The sequence below is a fragment of the Haemaphysalis longicornis genome, unplaced genomic scaffold (assembly GCF_048455015.1).
Source record: "Haemaphysalis longicornis isolate Haplotype H1 unplaced genomic scaffold, Haemaphysalis longicornis Haplotype H1 scaffold_1, whole genome shotgun sequence".
Lineage (NCBI taxonomy): Eukaryota > Metazoa > Arthropoda > Arachnida > Ixodida > Ixodidae > Haemaphysalis > Haemaphysalis longicornis.
The window spans coordinates 315,203,108-315,226,677 of NW_027526203.1; the positions used below are offsets into that span (position 1 = coordinate 315,203,108).

The 23,570-nt window shown below is 48.4% G+C and overlaps 1 protein-coding gene across 2 annotated transcripts in view; it reads right to left on the reverse strand.

The window, feature by feature from the left end:
• LOC144150782 (GTPase-activating Rap/Ran-GAP domain-like protein 3) overlaps positions 1-23,570 on the reverse strand; it is a 751,818-nt gene that overhangs the window by 104,229 nt on the left and 624,019 nt on the right. For both annotated transcript variants that reach the window (XM_077682183.1, XM_077682182.1), the window contains exons 4-5: positions 15,851-15,883; positions 2,411-2,492 (exon numbers count right to left, since the gene is read on the reverse strand). In XM_077682183.1, coding sequence (XP_077538309.1) covers positions 2,411-2,492; positions 15,851-15,883 — 115 coding nt within the window. The remainder of the gene's footprint in view (positions 1-2,410; positions 2,493-15,850; positions 15,884-23,570) is intronic.

The window sequence follows — 23,570 nt, forward strand, 5'->3', positions numbered from 1 at the left end:
TTTGCCTCGAGCGTGGCTCGTGACAGGTGAACATGACGGCTAATGCGTAGAACAGGTGCGCGCGGAGAGCAGCTCAGACTGCGTGGAAGCTGCCGCCTGGATTGCGGCCAGTCGGCATGTCGGAGTAATGCGCGCCAAAAAATGAAGGAACGGAAGTGAAGGAAGAGACGAAAGTACGATGCACACTCTAAGAAGACCCCGTCGGGCGTCTTTAACACAATTCTCCAGAATGACCAATCGAAGTGGCCTAGCGGGGAAATTCGACGAATGACGTGGCCGAGCATTCAATTTAAAGGGAAAAGCGCATCTACTCAGGGACATTGCGAAATGCAAAACGCCATTCACGCCGTGTGTGTTGTCCCTGCGCACACGCACTTCTTTTAGTCAAATCATGTGTTGGGCTTCGTCGTCATTCGCAGAATTTGCACACTTGGTCACTTCGATTGGTCATTCTGTAGTGCTGCGATGATGCCGACCTACAGGGACTCCTGAGAGAGAGAGAGAGAGAGAGAGAGAGAGAGAGAGAGAGAGAGAGAGAGAGAGAGAGAGAGAGAGAGAGAGAGAGAGAGAGAGAGAGAGAGAGAGAGAGCGTGTGCGTGCGTGCGCGTGCGTGCATGCGTGTGTGCGTGTAAAGTAGGACACCTCGGTACAAGCAACAGCAGATGGGTTTATTTATGTCTACGTTTCGACTTGACACAAGTCTTTTGTTCCGAGAAGACTTGTCTGAAGTCGAAACGTAGAAATAAACCCCTCAGCTGTTGCTGTTACCGAGGTTTCTTACTTTGTGTTCACCACGCCTTCGGCCCCATCGCCAGCATGCCAACTACACACACACACACACACACACAAACATATATATATATATATATATATATATATATATATATATATATATATATATATATATATATATATATATATATAAAGTTAAACCTGGATGTAACGAACTCGCTAAGCTCATCAGTCATTGTTTTCTGCATTAAAAATCGGCAGGATAAATGAGCTACTTTACCGAATACTAGAACTACTTCAAGGAAGCAGCAGCTATAAAAACGTTTTGACTTGCCAAAAACAAAATTAGTCACGATGATGAAAGGAGTGGCCAGCGCCACCTCGTGGCTAAGTTCAATTTTTTGCCCGTAGCAAGAAGTACTGTTGGGACTTCCTTTTCCTCACCGGCAGCAGACGACGTTGATCATCATCATTTTCATTATGCTCCTCATGAGCTGTCTCATGCTCTCGAGTCTGCTCCGGGTCACTCCCGCTCTTTCTAGTAGATTCCATTAAAGTTTCATCCTATCAAGACGTGTCGCTCCAGTTTCTGAACATCGCGCCGCAGCTGGAGGCCCCAGAGGGCCAACAACTACCGTTTGTGGTACGTGCAAACCTTGAATCTCCAAGCGATGTTTCAGTGCGATGTCGGTTGGAGAGTCAAGTTTTGAGGTGCTAGGCCTGCCTGTCGGCGAGTAGTCGTGCATCTTCACTGCTATCTGTGGTGAGGTGAGGTGACTGTGAGAGGGAAAGAGGTTCCCAGCCTGCACCGCATATGTATCTGTGGTGTCGGGTTCGCTGGTGATGAATTCTGCTGCCAAAAACACGAAAAGCTTTCTCTTTCCAAGACAAGCTCGCATTTTGAAATGGCGTACAGTATCCCAGCTAGCACCCTCTCAACAATTTTTAGCGAGAAAAAGAGCATCAAGTTTGTGGAAAGACTCCCTTGCAGCACAACTCTGGTTCTTGAAACGCGCTTAGAACCAAAAAGTGTCAAACATCAAACGTCATACTAAAGTTGCGTTTGTTAATACGGGGGCAAGTGACCTCGCTTCTTTGGAGCGCCGTGTGGTGCCTTATAAGCTCATGCGGAAGCAGCAAGCGCAAATCACGCAGTTTTTCGCTGTGAAATAAATCCTTAAAGGGTTTGTTTACCTTCACTGATGTCTACCATTGTGATTTCTTTTCTGCTTCATTCACGCAAGCCTTAATACGAAACCTGGATGTAACGAAAACCTGGACGTAACGGAAAATGGCAAACTTTCGTCACCTTCGTTATATCCAGGAGTAAGTGTGTATATATAATCGCTAGGCTGTCGCCTAGATTTAAGTAGATTTTTAAGGCTGACGTAGATTAGGGTTCCCGAGGAATTTGTTTGACACAGACAGGCAGTATATCAGTAAATATTAAAAAAGAACTTACGGAGATGGACAGATAACAAAAGGAAAAGAAAACTCCTGTGAGATGCTAAGAAGAACTAATTGTCTTGTGCTTGAACTTTTCCGCGCCGAAGGGTGCGCTAGTATCTTCGGAAAGAAAAACTCAACATCTGAATGAGTTATCTCGCGTCCGGAGGTAAATAACATTTGGTCATGCAAGTCGCAGGAAGGATATAACGAAAGTAGAGAAAGCACTTACGTTTGCCGAGGAAGTACTTGAAGTACCAGCGCGTTTGGTACTCTGGATTCTCCAGCACGGGCGTGCTTGGTGAGCCGAATAGCTGCACGGTAGAAAAGAGAGAAGAGACGGAGGCAGCGTCAGCAAAATCTGGCGCCTCGATCACGCCGTCACTGCACCCGCACGCTCAGCTAAACAACGTCAACCTACCAGGGACATTGTGGCTACAGAGAGCAGCTCCTAAATATGTCTTCTTTTCTTGTGAATTGAACGTAATAGAAAGCAAAACACACGGCAAAGAAAAAAAAACGATTCCTACGACGTACACTGAAGGCAAGGTATACGCTTAAGGCAACCACTACTGGCACTGTATACCACACGGCGTTCTGTGCTTGCCTTCCTGGTCCATGCGCAGTTATGCTAAGATAAAAAATGATGTGGCGGATGCTCTCATTGAATGAATGAATAAAAATGGACTGATTGAGAGGCTTGCTCATTTCCATTGCGTCTTATAAAAGGCGAGGCGGCGATTGGGGATCTCACAGGCTTCTCCGCTGGCATCTTCGAATGTCGTCAAAACGTGCTTTCGAACCTGGCCCAACATTGTTGAATATGCCAGTGCTATCTTGCGGAGATCGATGCAGGGCCAGATTGAGAGTTTGTACAGTTCGGATTCGAGCACTTAAACAACACTCTCACCATGATAATTAACCGCACGACGAAGAAACTATGGCTTGATAGCTTAATCTAAAGAAAATAAAACTGATATTAGAGTTATTTTGTCTCCGTATGTTAAGTTTTCCTGCGGCTTCCACGCGCAAAACGAAATAAATAAACAAAGAGGGTCTCGGATGAGTGCCTGGTCGCAGGATGAGACGGGTGGTACGTTGCACAGGGATGCCAGGAGATTGTATTTACGCCGAAGGAGACAGATCACCTGTCGCCCCGCAGCGGTGTTCGCTCGTAATCCCGCTGCCTACAGTCGAGTCACTCAGAAGTCCTCAATGTAGAAAAAGGCTTTGCGTGCCTCAAAGTCCCAGCTGACAATCGGACAAGCAGAATATGCTGCTACCGATCTTGCGCACTCTCTCGACTATAAGCGCCACACACAATTCGCTCCCGAATGTCAGTGTTGGGACGTGAATAAATGGAAGCGGAGAGGTGTTGTGACAAGCATGCGCACTCATAATTGGGGTAAAGGGATGAGTTTATTCTCGTATAACCCGTGCTTTTTTTTTCTTGTTTAACAAAAATAGAGAATCATCACAGAGTGTCATTCAGTGGCGGTAATTTTGAGCAATGGATGAGTACGCTCGCAGTTATATCAGTGACTCAGGAAATTTGGCACGACCTCTGCGTTACGAAAAGTGGCAAAAGGTGTTCAGCTTTTGAAGGACTGTAAGGAAAAAAAACTGGCTGTGAAGATAGTTTATCATTTGAAAAATGTGAGCCAATTCCGAAAATTGTCTACTAATGCGTAAGCGTTCCTAAACCGCTTCTCTTCATTTAAAGTTTCCTTCGGCAAATAGCGTAACTTTTTCTGTTATAACGATGAAATGTGCTAACTTCGCCAATTATGCACTTTTGTGCAAATGCAGGGCTACACGTTTGGTACTTTTTCCCAATTTTTAAAATGGTGTTTCCGTTTGTTTTTGCGGGCGTCTTCGCTTCTGTTTTCGTCGTGTAAGGGTGGTGTATAAGATAGAAGATCTTGGTTTCATTAGTTATTTTTTTTTTCATTTTTCGGTTTTCATTTCAGGTACTTTCTGTTGGCTTGTTGCTTAATTTACTTTGGCAAATTATCTACGTTTACGTATTAGGTGGGTTAACTTGGTTATGCATTTTTGCCCAAATAAGTATATCCAGTTTGCTCGGTCGAAGCTGAAATATCACAAACGCAGCGTCTATAATTTTCGTTCATCACAAAGCAGATATTGAGCCGGAAAGCATATTTGCTACGTTCACCTTCTTGGTTCTGTTGTGTTTGAAAAGCTGTAGCATCGTGCTCCTCGCAATACCGACAGCTTTCTTGTTTTCTTACATTAACGAAAAGCAATATCCCTCCGGGAGGGAACGGTGGAGGGTGGAGGCTATGAAATGAGAGCTGACCCACAAGGTAAAGCTCCCACACATCCCCACGCGAGAGAGCTCGCATGGCCCAAGTTAGAATTGAGGTTCGCGTGTCTGCGGGTTCGGGTCAGGGTCCGAACCATGGTCAGTGTAGCCTTTTTCTGGTTGCTCGAGAACCCTGCCGGGCAGCGTGCAACGCTGTAAGCGCCGCCGAAACGGCGGGGAGGAGTGCTAGCCGAGTGGACGGTAAACATGGCCGGTGCGGCGAGAGGCTCCCGAACAATGGGGAACTGCCGTTTACTTTGAGGGCTTCGTGGGTCGGCGCACTGGCGATCCGCACGGCATAACACCGAGCAGGTGCCGGCAGCGGAGAGGAAGAGACCCGGGGCCCGGGGTATTGCGCGCCGGGAGGAGAGAACGGAAGATGGGGAGGGAGAGGCGGAGAGAAACCGCTGACGTCGACGGCCACGCACCACGGAGACGACACGATCCGCTCCGAGAGGATTTCATGAGCCGACTAAACAAAAATATCACCCAATACACTCGCAAAAGCGGAATGAAACCGCGCAGGCGTAGTTTACCGAAGCACGGACACTGGAGTGAGAGGGTCTAGAGACGCTCGCCAGAGAAGAAAGTTCGCGTGCGACAGCAGTTTTTACGCTTCCTTTCTATAGCGCTTAGTGCATATGGTGCCTGGTGAGCGGTTTACTAACTTTCTCTTGCGTCTCATTATACTAACGGCTCGGGCAGCCGTGCGACCAGGGGAAAGAAACAGAAAAATTAATTTTAAAAAACGCGAATAACGGAGGCAGATGCGACGAGCTGAAAAGCGAAAACCCGACATCAGGAAAGAGTACAACTTTGACGAGGTAAAAGCAAACGACACTATTTTCCCTCCTCGGGGAAAATAAGGTCTGTCCATAATAACCGGCACCACGCCATCTGTGTGACCCCCTTTTCACCGCTGTGAAAACCTCTCTTTTCAGCACAGCGCGAGCGGCGCGCAATGCTCCATCGGTTCAAAACGAGGGGAATTTTATTCTTGATGCCGCCACGCCGGTGCACCACGCAGCCGCGCAGTTCGCACTGAGCGCCATGGCGGCGGTCGTGCCGCAAGCAGGGGTGGTGGCAGCTGATGCGAAGCCCAGTGGGCATCAATAGCGAAACTGGGGACACGACGCGCGCGTGGCGCTATAAAGAGGAAAGACCTCCGCCGCAGGGACAGCTCTCCGGCGGCTTTGCAGAGCCGACGACAATGCCCGGCCAGAAACGAGCCGCACAAAACAAGCAGCGGCAGCCGGTGAAAAGGATGCGGCAGCAAAGACCCCTTCCAAGATGATGAAACGCGGATTGTGGCTCCATCCGTCCGGGCGCCTCGCCCTCGTGTCAATACTCGGGAATCAATCACGGACGTCGCGGTTGATCTGAAAAGCGTTCGAAGCCGGCAGTGCGCAATGTAGATTCATGCGAGCCGGCTTTATACGAGACCCCTGGATGGTCTCCGGCGGCGGCCCTGATAGGTTCGGCTCGGCACGGCGGACAATCAGGGAAGATGGTGCGGCGACAGAGATCGTGATGTCCGCGGTGCGCTGCGCATTTCTCGCTATGCGCTCTGGGGGCGATAAAGAATGAAGGACGGAGGGAACCATGGTCATGCGTGACGCGTGCCCTCTGTCGACCCCGAGCCCCTGATTTTGAAGTTTCCGCCCCCGAACAAAAATGGCGAGCGCCACTGCGTTCCAACCTGTATATATGATTTCTCCCTGCAATTTTTTTTTCATTGCCTGCGTGAAAATGGCGACGTAGATGGGGCAAATAAACAAATGGGTAGTTGCCACGGGACGGCTACACACAAAAAATAATGATAATCTTCCCCCTCCACTACCTGCCTCATTTTTCAACATGTTTCCCGATTCAAAATAATCAATTAAGGAGTCACTGGCAGACTGCCGTACTCCGTGGAGGGTTGATATAGGAAGGAAATGAAGTAGCTCTGCACGTGGGACTTCAACGCAGATTTACCTCCTGGACTCAAGACGAAATGTTCACAATGCGACTACACAATACATTGTTTTCTTTTCTTTTTTTTTTCGTCCGCCGTGGTCCCGGTTGTCTCTCACGCGTTATACTTATTCAAATCTCCTCAAGTGCTTAGTTTAAATAGAGCATACCTCGCTTAGCAGAAAGTAAAGACTACCAATGTTTTAGTTTTGTTGCATGAGCGAGTTCCAATTACGTGAAACTCGAATAAATAGGAAGTGAATTTAAAGGGACACTGAAGACTGAGTGAGGTCTGTGTTTAAACCGAGAGATCACGTCTTTCAAGGCTCTTCCTACTTCTGTTCTCAGACAAGCAATGAATTTTCAAGAAATAATTAAAGCTGACATTTCTCTCTACCGTTGACCTTCGTCACGCAGAAGACCGCTTAATATAGTGCCCATGCGAAACGAAGGAGCTCCCGCCCTCACCCATCCCTCCCACCCACACAGACCGCCGTCGTCGGCCGGACGCGACACTCGCTGAGGTAGGGGAAGGAGCTCACGGTGGCCGCTTACAATTCAAGACTCTGGGCTCGACCGGGCGGTATCGGCGCTCGTCCGCTGACCTTAGACGGCGCGAATCGGCAACCCACCAAAGGCGTGGAATATGCCAGGAGACTCACCGGACATCCTAGGCAACGCACTGGCGCAGTCAAGGCATGCGCAAATCAACACGGTGGGTGCCGTGACCCACGGTTGTGGGGAACACCGGCCAATGCAAGAACGGCCAAAAGTGGCCGAAAGGCATTTACATACCCTCGCGCTGCGCTTCCGACGGCAGTCTCCCCGGTGGTCTCTAGTGCGCGTCCCCAGTCGCCCCGCAGGGAGAAGAGGGAGGCGCGCGAAGATCACCCTCGCCCCACTAAGGAGTAGAGCGTCGCTAGCGCCTCCTCGCCTCTAGTGGAGGGGTTTGAGCCCCCACACCTCAAAGATTTAGGAAGACGGGGCGTTCCCCCAAGGCTTGGATGGATACCATCATAATTCTTACTCTAGGAATCGCTTCCGTTTATTTTCTACAAACCACACGTGTGTCACCATTTCGGGCATACTTCCTTTTAAAAAAGCTCTTCGTTCTCGAACAACCTGCTCCTGGTTCGAACAACAAAGCCCTACCCTTGGAGTTATTTTAGAGATTTTCGATTCCGCTGTCCGCATTTCCTCCAGATACACGCTTCTGTCTCTTCTGCTTCTCTTTTTGGCCATTTTGGGTGTCTTCGCTCATTCACTGGTGCCCCCATGCGCCTTCTAACCCATTTCACGACCTTCGTGCAGCGCTGGGTGCGCCACAACGGTGATCACACAATAGAAAAGCGCGCGCGGCGGCAACAGTCGATGAGGGCAGCAGGCTCGCCATCAACAATGGTCTTCCGAAAAAAAAAAAAAAAAAAAAAAAACGTACCCGTGGCCAGCACCATATTGATCAAACGGCCGTCATACAGAGTGACACAGGTCACGCTAGTAGCACGCATCTGTTGGTCGCCGTCCAAGATAATAGCAACAACGACGAACGGGCAGAGCAATGCGTGAGTAATGCGTGACCTTTATCGTAGGAGAGAGCGGAGCACTTAGGTGGCCTTTTTTCTTTTCAGTTGGTATCGCTTCTGTTTCCATCTGGAGAAAGCATGTTTTTTTTTCCCTCGCAACTTGTACAGGGCTGCACGAAGTAAGCGAAACAGAGTACGGCCCATCTCGGCTGCTCCTATGTACTGCTAGCACCTAGGAGAACGCGCTGAAAATAGCCGCGCAGTTGTCTTCCCTTCACTGCTAATCAGCAATGCTGACGGTCGGTCAGGTAGCGAAGACGATCGCGGTATTAATGCGACTCTTGTCGCTGGCCGTAGTAGAGATATACACCGGCAATAATAAATACGGACGATACCTCTCGCGTTCACCCGCATAAATATTTCGACTGCACTTGTACACCAAGGCAAACAAGCATTTCACACGAATGGAAACTGAAACAAAGCCTACCGCAGGTTGTTGTGAGTCATCCTGCTTTTACAATGTTTACTACGTGAACTTTGTGTCGCTTAAAAATAATCGCTCAGCCAAAGTTGTCAGATACAGTTATTGCACGCTTGCATGTCCCTGCCGTAGGCCTTTGCTGTTATTTTTTCTTTGAAAAAATTAGTCACCGTCCCGCCCTGCGAAAGTTGAGGTTCAGCAAAGCTGTTGTAAACCACTACAAATGGTGATGGAGGAGGATATGCAATGTTTCTCGCCGTCTCGGCGGGCTTGTCGCTTGCGCTCGGCTAGTGTCACTCGATAAGGGTACATGGTATCGGCACTCTTTTCGCCTATTGTTCAGTGCCGCCGCCATGACCATTGGTCAGTTCGCATTACGTGACATTTGTTTACACTGCGATGGTTCATGGGGGCCGCCATTTTGTTGTTCATTAGGGACGTGCGAATAGTGAATTTGAGGTTCGAAGCGAATACAAAGCAAATAGTAATTTTGTCGAATATTTCGAATCGAATAGTTCAAAGAGTACACATTACAAATTACAAACAAGAAATGGCTAAGTTTTCGCCGCGGCTAAGTCTTAGAACTCACGTAGGCGCAACATTTTGTGGAACTATTACCAGTTGAGTATTTGTTCAGAAATCACATGCGCTGCTTTCCTTTTCTGTATTCACAAGTTTTCGTGAAGAAGTACTAGTGGCTCCACATACTCCGAGAGAAGCAGCTTTCGCTGGCTGCTGACAAGATTTCCTGCTGTCGGGAACGTCCTCTTACTTCTCGCCTGCGTGGCAGGAATTGAACGGTACTTTCGTGCCACTATGGCCAGTGCTGGGTAAAGCCGGCTGCAATAACTCCCCCCCCCCCTCCCCCCCCCTCCAGAAGGTTTTCAGACCATTGGAGCACAGGGGCGCCCCACCAGTAGTCTGTCACTTGTCGGAGAACACTGTCGTGTGCACTCTGCAGTCCTACATTTGAACTTAGGGAATAAAAAAAGGTCCCACAGAGTGCCACCCGGAGGCTTCTCCACATCTGGCCAAGCAGATGTGCGGGCACGTCTCCCGGGGCTGGCACCAGCTCACCTGCTGCAGCTGCAAGTGCGGCTTTTACCGACTTTTTTACTCCCTTCAACGCAACGAACATCTTTCAATCGAGGGTCAACTAGCATGGCCTTTGCTGTAAGAGGGGCCGTTTTTAGGTTAGGAAATCGTGTTGCCGGGCTGCTCAGAAGGCTCTTTGCAAACGGTGCTGCCTCATCACCTTCGGAGATGTGCTTACGCGGAACCACTCCTGTGCAATGGACGAGAGGTATTACTAGCGAAAATGTTGGGCTCAGTCGCAGACTGCGCAGAGCTCAGTCGTTGCTTGGTCCAGGGTCTGCAATACCTTCACAGCTGCAAGCATTAATTGCCACTTTTTTGCACTCAAGTTTACTAGATCAGACCCGCAAAGTTAGAGTGATATTGGGGCGTGGAGTTCAACCGGCCTCTCCATCATTGATTACTTGCCACCTACAAGCTCCGCTATAAAAAGAATATTGTAGCCACTTGTTTCCGCGGCCGTAGCCAGCCTAATCGCAAGTTACAGGCCGCATTTTGAACAGTGTTCCACTAATTCCGCATCGAATCGACAGTACAAGTGCGCCGGCTTGGTGCCGTTGTGTCGGCAGCGGTGTCGTTTCTGTGGCGCCTTACAACGGAAAATGTGATGGCGGCGGAGAGCTCGTAGAACCTCTAGGCAAGGCAACAAGTTGGCACTGATGATAGAAATGTCCGCGTTGGCGGGGTCTGGCGACAAGCCCGGGATGACATCTCGGAAGGCCTGACTGAAAAGCTTGGCTTTTGGCTTCCTATTCGAGAGCGACAAATAATTCCAAAATATCGAATACCTTCATTCGGATCGAAGCGAATAACGAATAGAAAGCAATTCGATTGACTATTCGACAACGCAGAATATTCGCCCATCCTTATTGTTTATGCGTTTTAGTCGGTCAACTCTGGCAGGCTTAGCTCGTACTACCTGCTCTGCGGCTGCGCGCGCGTTCCAAATGCGAATCAAAGATATCGCGTTTAACAGCACTTCAGCAGCAGAAGTGTGTCCAAAGATGCGGCAAATGCTATGTCCGGCCTAGCCTGACGAATGCGCTCGGCGTCTTGGGCAAGAACTGCTCTATTTAGTACCACTAGTCCTGTCTATCCTTCATAAATAATCGCAAACATAATCTTTACTAGGAACACACGGTGGGGGGGTCCCATTGTTCACAGGTGCCTTATCATCCACAACCCGGTTTCGATGCTTGTTTTTGTGGTTTCCTTAAACGAATCCATAGCTCTGTGCTGTATGCCTCATTAGCCTGGCGCATGCGCTCGGCGTCCTAGGCCTAATTGTCGCGTTGGCGTTTTTGCCCACGGAGGTGGTTTTTGCCCATGGCGATGAGACCGTTGGAGGTAGAGGTATACAGCTTTGCTGTAAAATGCTATGACAAGCTCCGCCAATCTCGGTTTACTACTAACGATTTAAGACGTCAAAAATTTTACTGCAGAAAAGTTCGTGGTGCTGCGATACGAGTTCTCTGGGTTCTGGGATTTTCTGCGTCAACGAGCAATTGCTGCTCTTGCCAGTCATGTATCTGTAATACACCGACATAGGTGAGATGTGTGTTTGCCCTTCACAATTCCTTGAACGAAGACATGAAAACAAAATACGAACTTGTTTGATTCATTAAAAGAGAATTTGTCCCCATAACTTTCCAAGAAATCGCCGCAGCTGGGCTTCACCACACAACCTCAAAGCGTCCAATCAGAGAGGCCATGTGTGTGAATCCGGGGAATGACGAGAGAAAGCATGCGATTAGGGCACAAAATAGAATCTGCACTCGGGCAACAACGCAAGGCTTTCATGTGCGCTGCTGTCCCAGCGCAGATTCTATTTTTAAATGCAGAGCATTTCAGTAACTCACGATGTCACCCGCGTTGACGTCCGTAGTCCGCACCGTCGCACCCCTCCCTACTACATAAAAAAAAAAATACTATCCGGCGCCCGGTTTCGATCCCTCGACCCTGCGGGCGGAACGCAATGTACATGGTGCTCTACCCACTGCGCCACAAAGCCGACACAGAATGGGACGCTACGAACGCGCCTTATATCGTTGACTGATTCAAATTACTGCTGACGAGCGCTTTCTCGTCAGCAGTTGCCACAAGTGCAACAACATTAACGTAACGCAAACTACTTAAAGGAGCCATGAAGAGAAAACACAAGTTTGGTTCATTCAAAAGATTGTCTCGTTAGAATCATACTGACACCACTTTTAACGTACCCGCCGCGGTGGCTCAGTGGCTAAGGCGTTGCGCTGCTGAGCACGAGGTCGCGGGTTCGATTCCCGGCCGTGGCGGCCGCTTTTCTGGTGGAGGCGAAAAGCAAAAACGCCCGTGTGTGCGAGATTTCGGCGCACGTTAAAGATCCCCAGGTGGTCAAAATTAATCCGGAGCCCTCCACTACGGCGCGCCTCATCGCCTGCGTTGCGTCGGCGCGTTAAACCACACAATCAATCAATCAATCATTCAATCAATCAACCACTTTTAACGTAAACTTCGCTCAAATAAGCTACATAATTAGGAAAAACGGGAATGGTCATGCGACCCACCAGCTCATTTCCCGCAACAGAACCTATGATGTCACATGAGCTAAGCTCTGCGATTGGCGGAGGCTGCCAGAAGCAGACGAAAATTAGGTAGAGCTTACAAACTAGACGAACGAGCGATTTGCGCTTAAATTTAGGGCACATTCTTTACAAAGCAATAAGAATGATGGGACAAACAGTGGAAGTTACGAAAGCACATGTAAACATAGAAGTACTGATGCGTTCTGCTGTTCGTACTGCGCACAGCATGCTTGGTTTAGCTGCACAGCACTACGGGGCTTGGGGTTGTCTCAGACGACACTGGCCGATTGACGCAAGCAACGGTGTCTTACGTGACCCCATTTGTCGAGCGAGCACTGTTTCAGGGAACGAATATTTTCTCCCAGAACAAAAACAAGCCAGGTTTAAATGCGGGCAAAAACAAACCAAACGCTTGCCACGGTATGGTGGCGCCATCTAGGTTACGGAACGTAAAGAAACGCGGGAACAAACCAACACCGCTGTACAGGGTGGAGACAACCTTTGAACGGTCCCGTGCCGCCGCAATTGGGCCAACGGGCTCAACGCGTTATTCTTTACGTTTCCCACGAGACCTAGCAACGCGAAACAGACAATATGATTCAAACTTCTTCAGTAAACCGCGTTGCGGCGATAATTTTAGCGCGGTTTTGACACAATGACTTGCTTCGGCGGCGAGCGAGCAACCGAAAATGGCGGCGCCAGCGTATACGTGTCTCTACCCTGTACGGCGGATGCGTGAATGAAGGTACTCTAGGCTGCAGAGCGGTCGGTTCCTGTGATGTCATTTGGGACCACGAAAACGCACGATTAAGCGGGAAAATCAAAATTTTAACCTAAATTGTTTAATTTCTCAGTGATTAAAGCACCGTTTGTATCCGGACAAGCGCTGGGGGCACTATAAAACACGAAATCTTTCGAATAAAACCAACTTGCATTTTCTCTTCATGGCTCCTTTAACGTCGTGCGCCCCTGGAAATGCTCTGCATTTGATCATGCCCCTCGCGAGGGGGATGTTTCACTGCGTCTTCTCTCGGTCGCGGGACCCGTGGCGCCATCTGGCGGAGGCGCGGCACAACTCGTAGCACTTTGAAAAGATGCGGCGCCAGCCAGCTGTGTGTGCGCGTGCCGCACTTGTACAAATGGCGAGTGCATTGGCTGTCCACAGAGAAAAGCATTCGTGCAAGTAAGCCGTTGCAGTCAGTCATTTCTTCCTCCATTTTCCAATCAGCTTGCTCAGATGGTTGTCCGTTGAAACGTCATAAACGCATCGGCGAATATACGGCACTGATGGTGTGCGTAACAATATATATCGGGGATGCGAATACCCAATACCTGATAACTTGTGCCTTTTTTGCAAGTAGAAATTGCATTTACATTTTTTGCTCTAATTGCCTGCTGAACCGTATCATTCGCCAGATCCGCACGTATGGGCGCTCTGATTGGACGCTGTGAGGCGTTGTGGTGAAGCCCACCTGCGGCGATTTCTTGGAGTGAATGATACCGCTTAAATCACAAACTTCCAAGAAATAATTGAAATATTAAGCGAGACATATATGAAGCACTGGCGACTCGCAGCCACTTTCCGGCGATTGCTCTATGACGTCACAGAATCTTGTTCCTGCCATTGGCGGCCGCCGACTTGAGCCACCGCAAGAAACACGAATGGGCCTCGTTCGACCGCTTCACTGCAATGTTTAAGTGCACTTATCACCCGAATAACTACGTTTCAATTCTGGCCCATAATACATCACTCATGCCTATATTCCGTCACTAAAGCGCAAAATTTGAAAGTTTCTCAGTATTGCTTGCGTTTTTTTTTTTTTTTTTTTTGCAAAGAAAACCACTTTTGCGGCTGGAATAGATCTGAGTGAAGTAACAAAGGCCAGTTCTTTCTGAAAGAACAAAGATGTGTTTTGTCCTCATGGCCACTTAACAGACTCTAGCAGCGTCACCGCGAATAATCCGAAAGGCCGGGTCAATGGAGTGGGAATGAAAGGAATTTTTTTATGTTATAGCGGAAATACAGTCGTAATACGTAAATTCATTAGGTCAGGCAAAACTGATACCACGGCGTCAGAAGTAGAAAGGGTGAATTTGGAGAAACGTCTGTAAAAATACTTTTTTTCTAAAAGCGTTCCACAATGTTGACATAAGGCGTAAATAGTACTCAGTGAATTCCACGCATCGACGCGATGCACCTGACGCAAACGTACTGTTTGCAGAGTTTCCGCGATTTCGTTTAACAATGATGCGCTGCATGAATTTAGGAATTCGAGCATCGAAGCAGACACTTTAACAGCAAAGTGTTCTATGCCCGGGTACATCAATATCTGACCGGAGTTATATCCGTCACAGAAATGACGTCGTCAGAAAAAGTTCCAGTGATGCGGCTGCGCCCGGATTCGAGCCACGAACTTTTTCGACGCAACAGGAGGTACATAGCACTCTGCTAACCGCACGAGGACTTCAAGCGCGAGTAGGTCTACGAACGCGCCTTATATCTTTCCCATTACCTTCTTCATTCAGATGGTGCTGACGTCTAGGAAAGGTGAGGCGAAGCAGTTCATCTCATGACGCTAATGAGCGTCGACAGTTGGTGCCTCGATGCCAGCGTCTTCGTGTACGCGGGACGCGGGTGAATTGAGGTACCCTCCGCCACCTACTGCTTTCGGTTTCGGTTCAGTTTTGCTCGCGTGGTTTTCAAGGGGCTGTGCTTTCAGTCGGATTTGCGCAATGTTCCCGCGCGTGCAACCCAGTGTCTGACTTTGATGCGTCTAACGGTGCCATACCGAAGGAATATAAATAGCGATGTGCAAGTCATATGGATGCACAATAAACATTTAAATGATCCTGTGAAGGCACACTCCACTTTTGTGTTGCCGATTCCTATGAAAAAGGCATCAACCACATTTTTTTTTTCTCTGAACTGCCAACTTATGTTTAAGTCGTTAAAAGCAACAGACTCGTGCAAGATGACAAGACAGCTAACATGACACAAAGGCAGCGCCGCCAAACCCCAAGTTTGGACAGTCGTGTGAACGTACAAAATGAGAAGGAGCAAGAAATACGGAACATAAACGCAGCAAAAAGAAAATCCCGATTCACGAACAATGGCACCACTCTGAGGCAATCTCGTGGTCCAACTGTGCCACAATGCACTCGATTGACCAATCCTAGCCGCTGAAAAACCGATTTCGGCGAATGACAGCGACGATGATACAATTTCACTGAAAAATGCGACCTGCGCTGGGGCACCACGCACTGCGGTCTGCGCTGCTCAGTGCCACAGCACAGGTCGCATTTTTAGTCAAATTTTATGATCACCGCTGTCATTCGCCGAAATCGCTTTTTCGGCGGCATGGATTGGTCAATCGAGTGCATTGTGTCAAAGCTCGACCACAGGGCTGTCACAGAGAGAGAGAGAGAGAGAGAGAGAGAGAGAGAGAGAGAGAGAGAGAGAGAGAGAGAGAGAGAGAGAGAGAGAGAGAGAGAGAGAGAGAGAGAGAGAGAGAGAGAGAGAGGTATGTGTGTGTGTGCGCGCGCGCGTGTGTGTGTGTACACATGCATGTGTACGCTCGTGTGCGTGCGCGTGTGCGTGCGCGTGTGTGTGAGTGCGCTTAGGCATGTCGAAACACCGGGAGAAAAAACTTTCGCAAGTTCAAGCGGACCCTCGAAAACAGATGGTGTTTCAAGAAGAGGACAGCAAACAAACAAACAAAAAACTTACGCAGATGTCATTCTTTGCTTGCGTCCAAAAGGCCTGAAAAAGTTTTCGGTGTGTTCGAATGAAATAAAAAACAAACCAATCAACAACAGACTTAACACAAAACTAACATTCAACCACGATTTAAACAAATGTGGAAAACTGGGGTTGTTAAATGGACGTTTTTGATTTATTATTATTATTATTATTATTATTATTATTATTATTATTATTATTATTATTATTATTATTATTATTATTATTATTATTATTATTATTATTATTATTATTATCATCATTGCTGTATAAAGGGGAACCTATAGTTCCGATTTCATAACGGCAGAAAATATATCATGGATGGTCCATGCGTCCTTGACAGAAATTTTTCTTTTTTGCAGGCGGAGAATTCATACCGCCTTCTCTGCAATTCCTCTCGGATGACGTTCATCACCAGTTTTTATTTCACGAGTTAGCTGGCGCGAGTATTAAACAAGGCACCCTCCAAACCTATTTCGGTTTGGAGTGCGCTGCTTCCAGGTTCAGTAAAAATTCTGCTGGTCACCTAACATTTCCGCGACTACGACGCCCGTGCGCGCCTGTTTCTCATCATCATCCCCATCGTCGTCGTCTGAGCCTACTCAGGTCCACAGCAGGACAAAGGCCTCTCCCACTGACCTCCAACCGCTCCTGTCCTGCGCTGCTCGAGTCCACAGTTTACCTTCGAATTTCTTTATTTCATCTCTCCGTCGGGTTAATGGCCTTCCCCTTCTTTTAGACCCATCTCTTGGTATCCACTCTGTTAGCCTAATTGTCCACCGGTTACCGGTTCGTCTCACTACATGGCCGGTCCAAGCCCATTTCTTTTTCTTTATTTGAACTATGGTATCTCCTACGCTAGTTTGTTCTATCACTCGTGGTTCGGGTAAGCCCAAACAATCTCTCCGACGTAGTTGTATTCTTTTACTTCTTCTAGAGGTTCGTGTTATAAGCTGAATATGACGTTTTTGGCATGCTCATTCCTCACTACTTTCGATTTATTCATATTTATTTTTAGTCCCGTGGCCGTTCTTTGTGATTGTAGTTACGCAAGCATTGTTTGCATGTGTTCTGCAGTCTCACTTAGCAAGAGTATGTCTTCCGCAAACCTCGGATGGCTCAAGTATTCACCGTTTATCCTTAAAACCTATGTTTTCCCACTCAGGCTTTCCAAATACCCCCTCCAGACATGTTGTGAATAGTTTTGGCGAGATGGTATCTCCCTACATGTATTACTCCCTTTCGGATCAGGAATTGATCACTTTGCTTGTGGAGGGTTATCCTGCCCGCGCATTCCTTATAGATGTCTTCTAGAAGTCTTATGCAGGTTTCCTTTATTCCCTGGTCTTTTCGTGCTTCTACCACGGCTGCGGTGAGTACGGAATCAAACGCTTTCTCATAGTCTATAAATGCCACATAAAGGGCTTTAGTGTATTCTGCGAATTTTTATATCACTTGATTCACAACCTGGATGTGATCCATGGTTGAGTACCCTTTCCTAAACTCAGCCTGCTCCCTGGGTTACTAGGAGAGAGGAATTTTATTGAAATGAAATAAACACAGAAAGGTCGGCCTGACGGTAGTATATCTGGCCAGCTATTCTGTGTGTGGGAAGGGAAAGTGGAGGAAAGAGTGTGGATAGAGGACGAGAGAGATGAAGATGGCGGAGAAATAAATGAAGGGCTATGTATAGAAGATGCCTATACCGATACGGTGTATGCGTTAAAGTTAAGCCGGACGGGCCTCAACTACAATATCTCTGAGAGGCCGCTGCTGCGCAGAAATGTCAGCACAGCTTTAAATACACTGTAGGAACGCTTCGCGTCTGGCCAAGGTCCCAGCAGCACTTCCTCCGACACCACACGACAGTCCAAACGGGCCAATGTTCGCACTAATTGTTCTCGAGGTTGCGCATAGCGTGGACAGTGGCAGAGAACATGCGAAATAGTCTCTGGTACATGGCATGTCTCACAGTCGGGGTCACTCGTAAAGCCAATGAGGTGCTTGTAGCGACGGGTAAAGGCTACGCCAAGCCGTAGTCGGTGAAACAGCGTGGCGTAGTTTCGCTGAATACCAGGAGGTAACCGAAACTTGCAGTCGGGGTCCAGGCGGTGTAATCTTGTATGACGATTGTCAGGGTGGGACCAGTGATTCGCCGAGGCGTGGCGGAGAATGGTAAACAGAAGGGCGGTCGTGTCCGTCCTTGCGAAGGGCAGACGTACAACATCTGCATTTGCAGAAACCTTCTTTACCTCCTGGTCAGCCCAGTCGTTACCAGCTAGCCCGCAATGGCCTGGTACCCACTGAATGGTGAGGACATGTCCTTGTTGCAGTGCCAATGAGCATAATTCGAGTACTTCCGCAGCAAGGGCATTATAGGGTCCTTGCCTCATAACTCCGTTGAGGACCTGGAGTGCTGGCTTGGAATCACAAAACAGGGTCCAAGCTTGAGGTGATTCACGGGAGACTAAACGAATCGCCTCCCGTATGGCAACCAACTCAGTGGCAGTAGAAGTTGTCTTGTGGTCTAGTGTGAATCCTCGGGTAACGCATAAGCTTGGAATTACCACAGCCGCGGTGGACCGGGATGCAGTCACAGAGCCATCAGTATATACATGTACAGTTCCGGCGTACTTGTCTGTCAAGAACGCTAGAGTCAACTGTTTGAGGGCTATTGATGGCAAAGAGGACTTCTTCCCAATTCCCGGGATGGAAAGGTAAATTGATGGTTTTGATAGTACCCACAGAGGATTCTGGGAAACCACCATTGGGGCGAAACCTGATGGGATCTTATGTTGGTGTTGCAAAATGGCTGCCGCAAAACTACTTCTCGAACACGTAGTAGGAAGAGCCGATAATGGATGGTGTTCATGCCTTGTGAAGCATCTAAGGTAGACTCGAAGGGGTTCGCCCAAAAGAAGTGCATCCATTGGAAAAACACGTGCCTCGGCAATTGTGCCCACAGTAGAGGTACATCGTGGTAGCCCCAAGCATATTCTGAGGGCTTGTGCTTGCAAACCCTCCAATGTGCGCCGGGAAGAAGTTCGCAGGTTTGAAATGGCTGGCAGGCTGTAACGAAGATGCCCCAAAAACAGGCTCCGGTACAACTGGAGAAGAACGCTCTCAGATGGACCCCATCTCATCCCCGCCACGAAGCGAAGAACATGTACTAGGCTTGCAAGTTTAGTCTTCAACGAGGCTATGTGTTTCGTCCACGACAGACCGCGGTCTACAGTCACTCCCAAAAATCTGTGGTGCGTGACGTAAGGTATCAGTGTCCCCTCAATAATGATAGGATACCGGAGCATCGACTTTCTGGTGAATGCAAGAACGGCGCATTTTTCTGGCGCTAAACTCAGGCCTTGACGGCACAAGTACCGAGACGTCGTTGTTGCGGCTCGCTGTAAACGGGCTCGCAGCTGCGGTCGAGTTACACCAGAAGTCCAGATGCAGATATCGTCAGCGTACATAGTGACTCTGACGACTTCAGGCATTTCGTCCACGAGACCGATTAGGGCAATATTAAAGAGGGTGGGGCTCAGTACTCCTCCTTGTGGAACACCACGATTAACCTGGTGGAGTCCTGTGTCACCGGCAGACGTGGACATGAAGATTGTCCGACCAGTAAGGTAACTGGAAATCCACTCATAGAGTCGGCCGCCTACTCCCACAATCTCTAGAGCATCCATAATCGCACTGTGGAGCACGTTGTCATAGGCGCCTTTGATGTCGAAAAACAATGCGCCCGCGATTCGGCGACGGTTTCTTTCTTGCTCCACTGAAGACACCAGATCGATGACACTGTCTATAGAGGATCGTCCTCTTCGGAATCCTGTCATGACATCCGGGAAAATGTTGTTTTTCTCAAGAAACCATTCGAGTCGGGCCAGCACCATTCTCTCCACAACCTTTCCTATGCAGCTTGCCAATGCGATGGGTCTATATGAGGACAGCTCCAAGGGGGATTTTCCTGGCTTCAGTAGAGCAACCACACGACTGCATTTCCAGTGGTTGGGGACAGAGCTGGATAACCACGTTGCATTGAACCATGATAAAAGAGCTTTCCGACCTTCGCTGCCAAGGTTTCGCAGTACGCAGTACCGTACACCATCAGGTCCTGGAGCAGATGAACGGCAGGAGGCTGAAAGAGCGGCATCCAGCTCTTGCATCGAGAATGGAACGTTGAGGCGGTCGTCTGTGGTCTGCGGTGTACGCCTTTGTGTACGGGGAAGCAGGGCGTGGGATCCAGAATGTCACCTATGCGGCTAACTATAACTTTGGAAAACAGCTTGTAAAAAACTGAGAGTAGGCTGATAGGTCTGTAATTTTTGAGGTCGTTGGGATCTCCCTTTACATGAAGAATAATAATGGCGTTTTTCCAGGCTATGGACACTTTTGGAGTCTTCAAGCATTCCGAAATTAGTACAGCAAGCTTTTGCAGTACAATATCTCCTCCCTCCTTCAAAATATCTACGGTTATGCCGTCGTCATCAGCTTTTTGAACTTCCTGTTTAGTTACTAGTGGGACATCGCAAGTTGAGCTTGTAGTCTCAGTAGTTTCCTGGTTTGTCTTATCTCTTCGTCTGTTTGCGTGTTTCTAGTTCCGTATTATTGCAAGTGTGCCAACGTATGGCTTGCCCTGTTCCTGAACGGCAAATGGCAATACCAAACAAGCAATCCCGAACGTCAGTACCAAGCAATTTATCACTCTCACTGAGTTGGGCATATAACGTTCCAGTTCTACTTAACAACAGCCTGCATTTTTGCCTTTGATGCTTCCAGTTGAGGAGGCGAAATATAAAAACCACGGTAGGTATTTATACACCCCATGGCCTAATAAAAACTTGTGTACAAAATGACGAATTGTGCTAGCATAACAGCACACGAGTCATGGCCGTGTGGGTATTATTTTAGTATCAACACCAGTAGGCCTCGGTTCGATCCACGACAGAATGGACAACTGGGCGAGTTGGAGATGATTGATGGCTACTAATAGCGCGCACAGCGCTCACCGGTGCTCGTCCTGATGCTTATTTCTTTGTCCCTCGTCTGTGCGTTGATGGTAGCTGTGATTCGGTCCCCAATACTGGCAGGTGCGCGTTATTCCTCAATTCTGCTGTAAACGAGTCCACGCATGCACTACAATTTGAAGGTGGGTTGGGTAACTGTAAAGGCATTTCACGTCCAATAGAGAAGCAGGGAGTTGACCAATGTAATCCCAGAGCGCCACCCTGTGCACATGTGAGGGGCAAACGAGTGTAAGAGAAAGGTAAAGACGTGAAGAATAAGGGTGGAGGGTGTATATGAATGCAAAAATGGTAAAACCCCCTAAAACCGAATAAAAATCACACGCAAACGCAAAGCTAAGAAGTAACTACGCTCGTTCGCATGAACTAGTGGTGCTTACAAATCGAAGAAATGCCTTCGTCGCATTACGGAAAAAATTAAATCTAAAGCCAACTATACCTCGAACCGTCGGTTCAGTGAACGGATGGTTATCCGATGTGCGAAGAGCTATACAGCGTGCGGTTTAACTGTTTAGAGAATTCACGGCCTCATTGACATCAAAACCCATCTGGGTATTTCATGAAGAATGCCGCGCACGACTGAAATTCAATTATCGCGCCACGATTCGAGCGCACCTACTGAAAGGCACTTGAGGAAATGTGGTATGGAAACGGGCCACCAGAATGCGCCACGTGCCCGCTAGACGTTCGGTAGCATTCCGTTAGGAAACATTCCCCTCGCGAGGGGCACGATCAAATACAGAGCATTTCCGGGGGCGCACGACGTTAAGTAGTTTGCGTTACGTTAATGTTGTTGCACTTGTGGCAACTGCTGACGAGAGAGCGCTCGTCAGCAGTAATTTGAATGAGTCAACGATATAAGGCGCGTTCGTAGCGTCCCATTCTGTGTCGGCTTTGTGGCGCAGTGGGTAGAGCACCATGTACATTCGTTCCGCCCGCAGGGTCGAGGGATCGAAACCAGGCGCCGGATAGTATTTTCTTTTATATTGTGTAGGGGGAGGGGTGCGGACAACGACGGTGCGGACTACGACGGGACAACGCGGGCGACATCGTGAGTTACTGAAATGCTCTGCATTTAAAAGAAGAAAATGCGGCAGTCGTCCTTTTGTGCAAGCGGACACACAGCTGTGCATGCACGCGCAAGCACTGATTGTCAGGCGTGTGCACCGGAGTAGAAAGGAAGTGGAATCATTCCTGGCAAAGACTCACCGAGGGTGATTACTGAGCGACAAAATAAAGTGTACCCTCGGACTTCTCGTTGAGGTTCGCGTCGGGAGACGAAATGCTGGGTTGTCGAGTCCTCCGCAGTTTAACCGAAACTGATTTCTTACGATAGAAGCTGTGCTTCCAGCGAAACATTCTGCCACCTATCCCCGCGTCCGTGGATGGGATTGCGTCTCATACACACTTCATGGCGAGAAACATAACTGTTGAGAAACGTTTCGTTCACTCCTTGTGCTGGGTTGGGGTTACCTGCCCATGAAATTATGTATGGCTGAACAGCCTCCGCGGAATCTCGCCATAGTGCCGTACGAAATATAGTGATGCTCCAGGTACCATTTAAGGTGCGTTAGAACCATTTTTTTTTTCATTAACTTTGCACGCATTCAGCCACTGCAATGCGGTGCATGGTATACAGGGTGTGTCAGCGAACACTTTCAAAAATTCTTAAAAATATGCTCTTCGATAAAAAAAGAAACCCTGTTCAGAAGGAGACTGCTAGCTGCGGCGGACGCCAGATAGTATGTTAGGTGGGTAATTATATACTAATGAACTTCCTAATTAGCGGAGTTTGGTGGTTATTGTCAATGGTGATTTTGTAGCCCCGGAGAAGACGATTTCATATCAGTTTTTAAAAGAACGAAATAGTCGGTGTTTAAAGCCCTGTAGCGCGAGGAAACCTGCCGTTGTTTTTCGCTCAAAAACGAAACTCGGCGCTCGAGGAGCGCTGGAAGCCTTGAGCGAACGCAACGTCGGCTGGTGACGTGTTTCAATGAATGTGGCGGCCAATTCGAAATGCAAGTTCAATTTTCCCTAGCTAGGAAGCCTCAGCATGCAGCCACAGCCGCGCAAGCCCTCAACGCCCAGCAAATAACCCTTTCCTTTGTCTGATGCGCTTTCTAACACGCAGCGATTATAAACGAACAGCAGATAAACTTAACAAAAAAAATTGAACGGATGGTGACGTTTTACATCTTGCACGTCTGGTAGCCACGTCAGATGTGGTCAAGACAAAAAAAAAGCAAAAAGCAAAACTGTCACCAACGCCCACTAGGGCTCCCGAAACGGGCGACCGTGTTGTGAGCAATGGCTAGCCTCTTTCTTGCGCTTACGAAAGAAAAGATAACGCTAGCCGCGGTGTAAGGTGAGCGTTGATCATTGAAAAAATACAGGAGGCGATGGCGTTGATATCAGCTGATTGCCTAGCGTGGGGAATCACCAGAGCCTTCACGAATTGGGTGACACAGTCACTACAACACGTCATCAGCGGATATTGCGTATGCACTAGACTTCTGGCGCACCATGTACGCTGCGGTTAGGTTTCATGGGGGGAAAATACTTGATTTTCGCGGACTGCAGGGCTCTACAGAGTGTATTTTCCTTTGCTTTAAAAACTGATCGGTTATCGTCGTCTCCGTGGCTACAAACTCGTCATTGGCAATAACCGCCAAACTTATCTA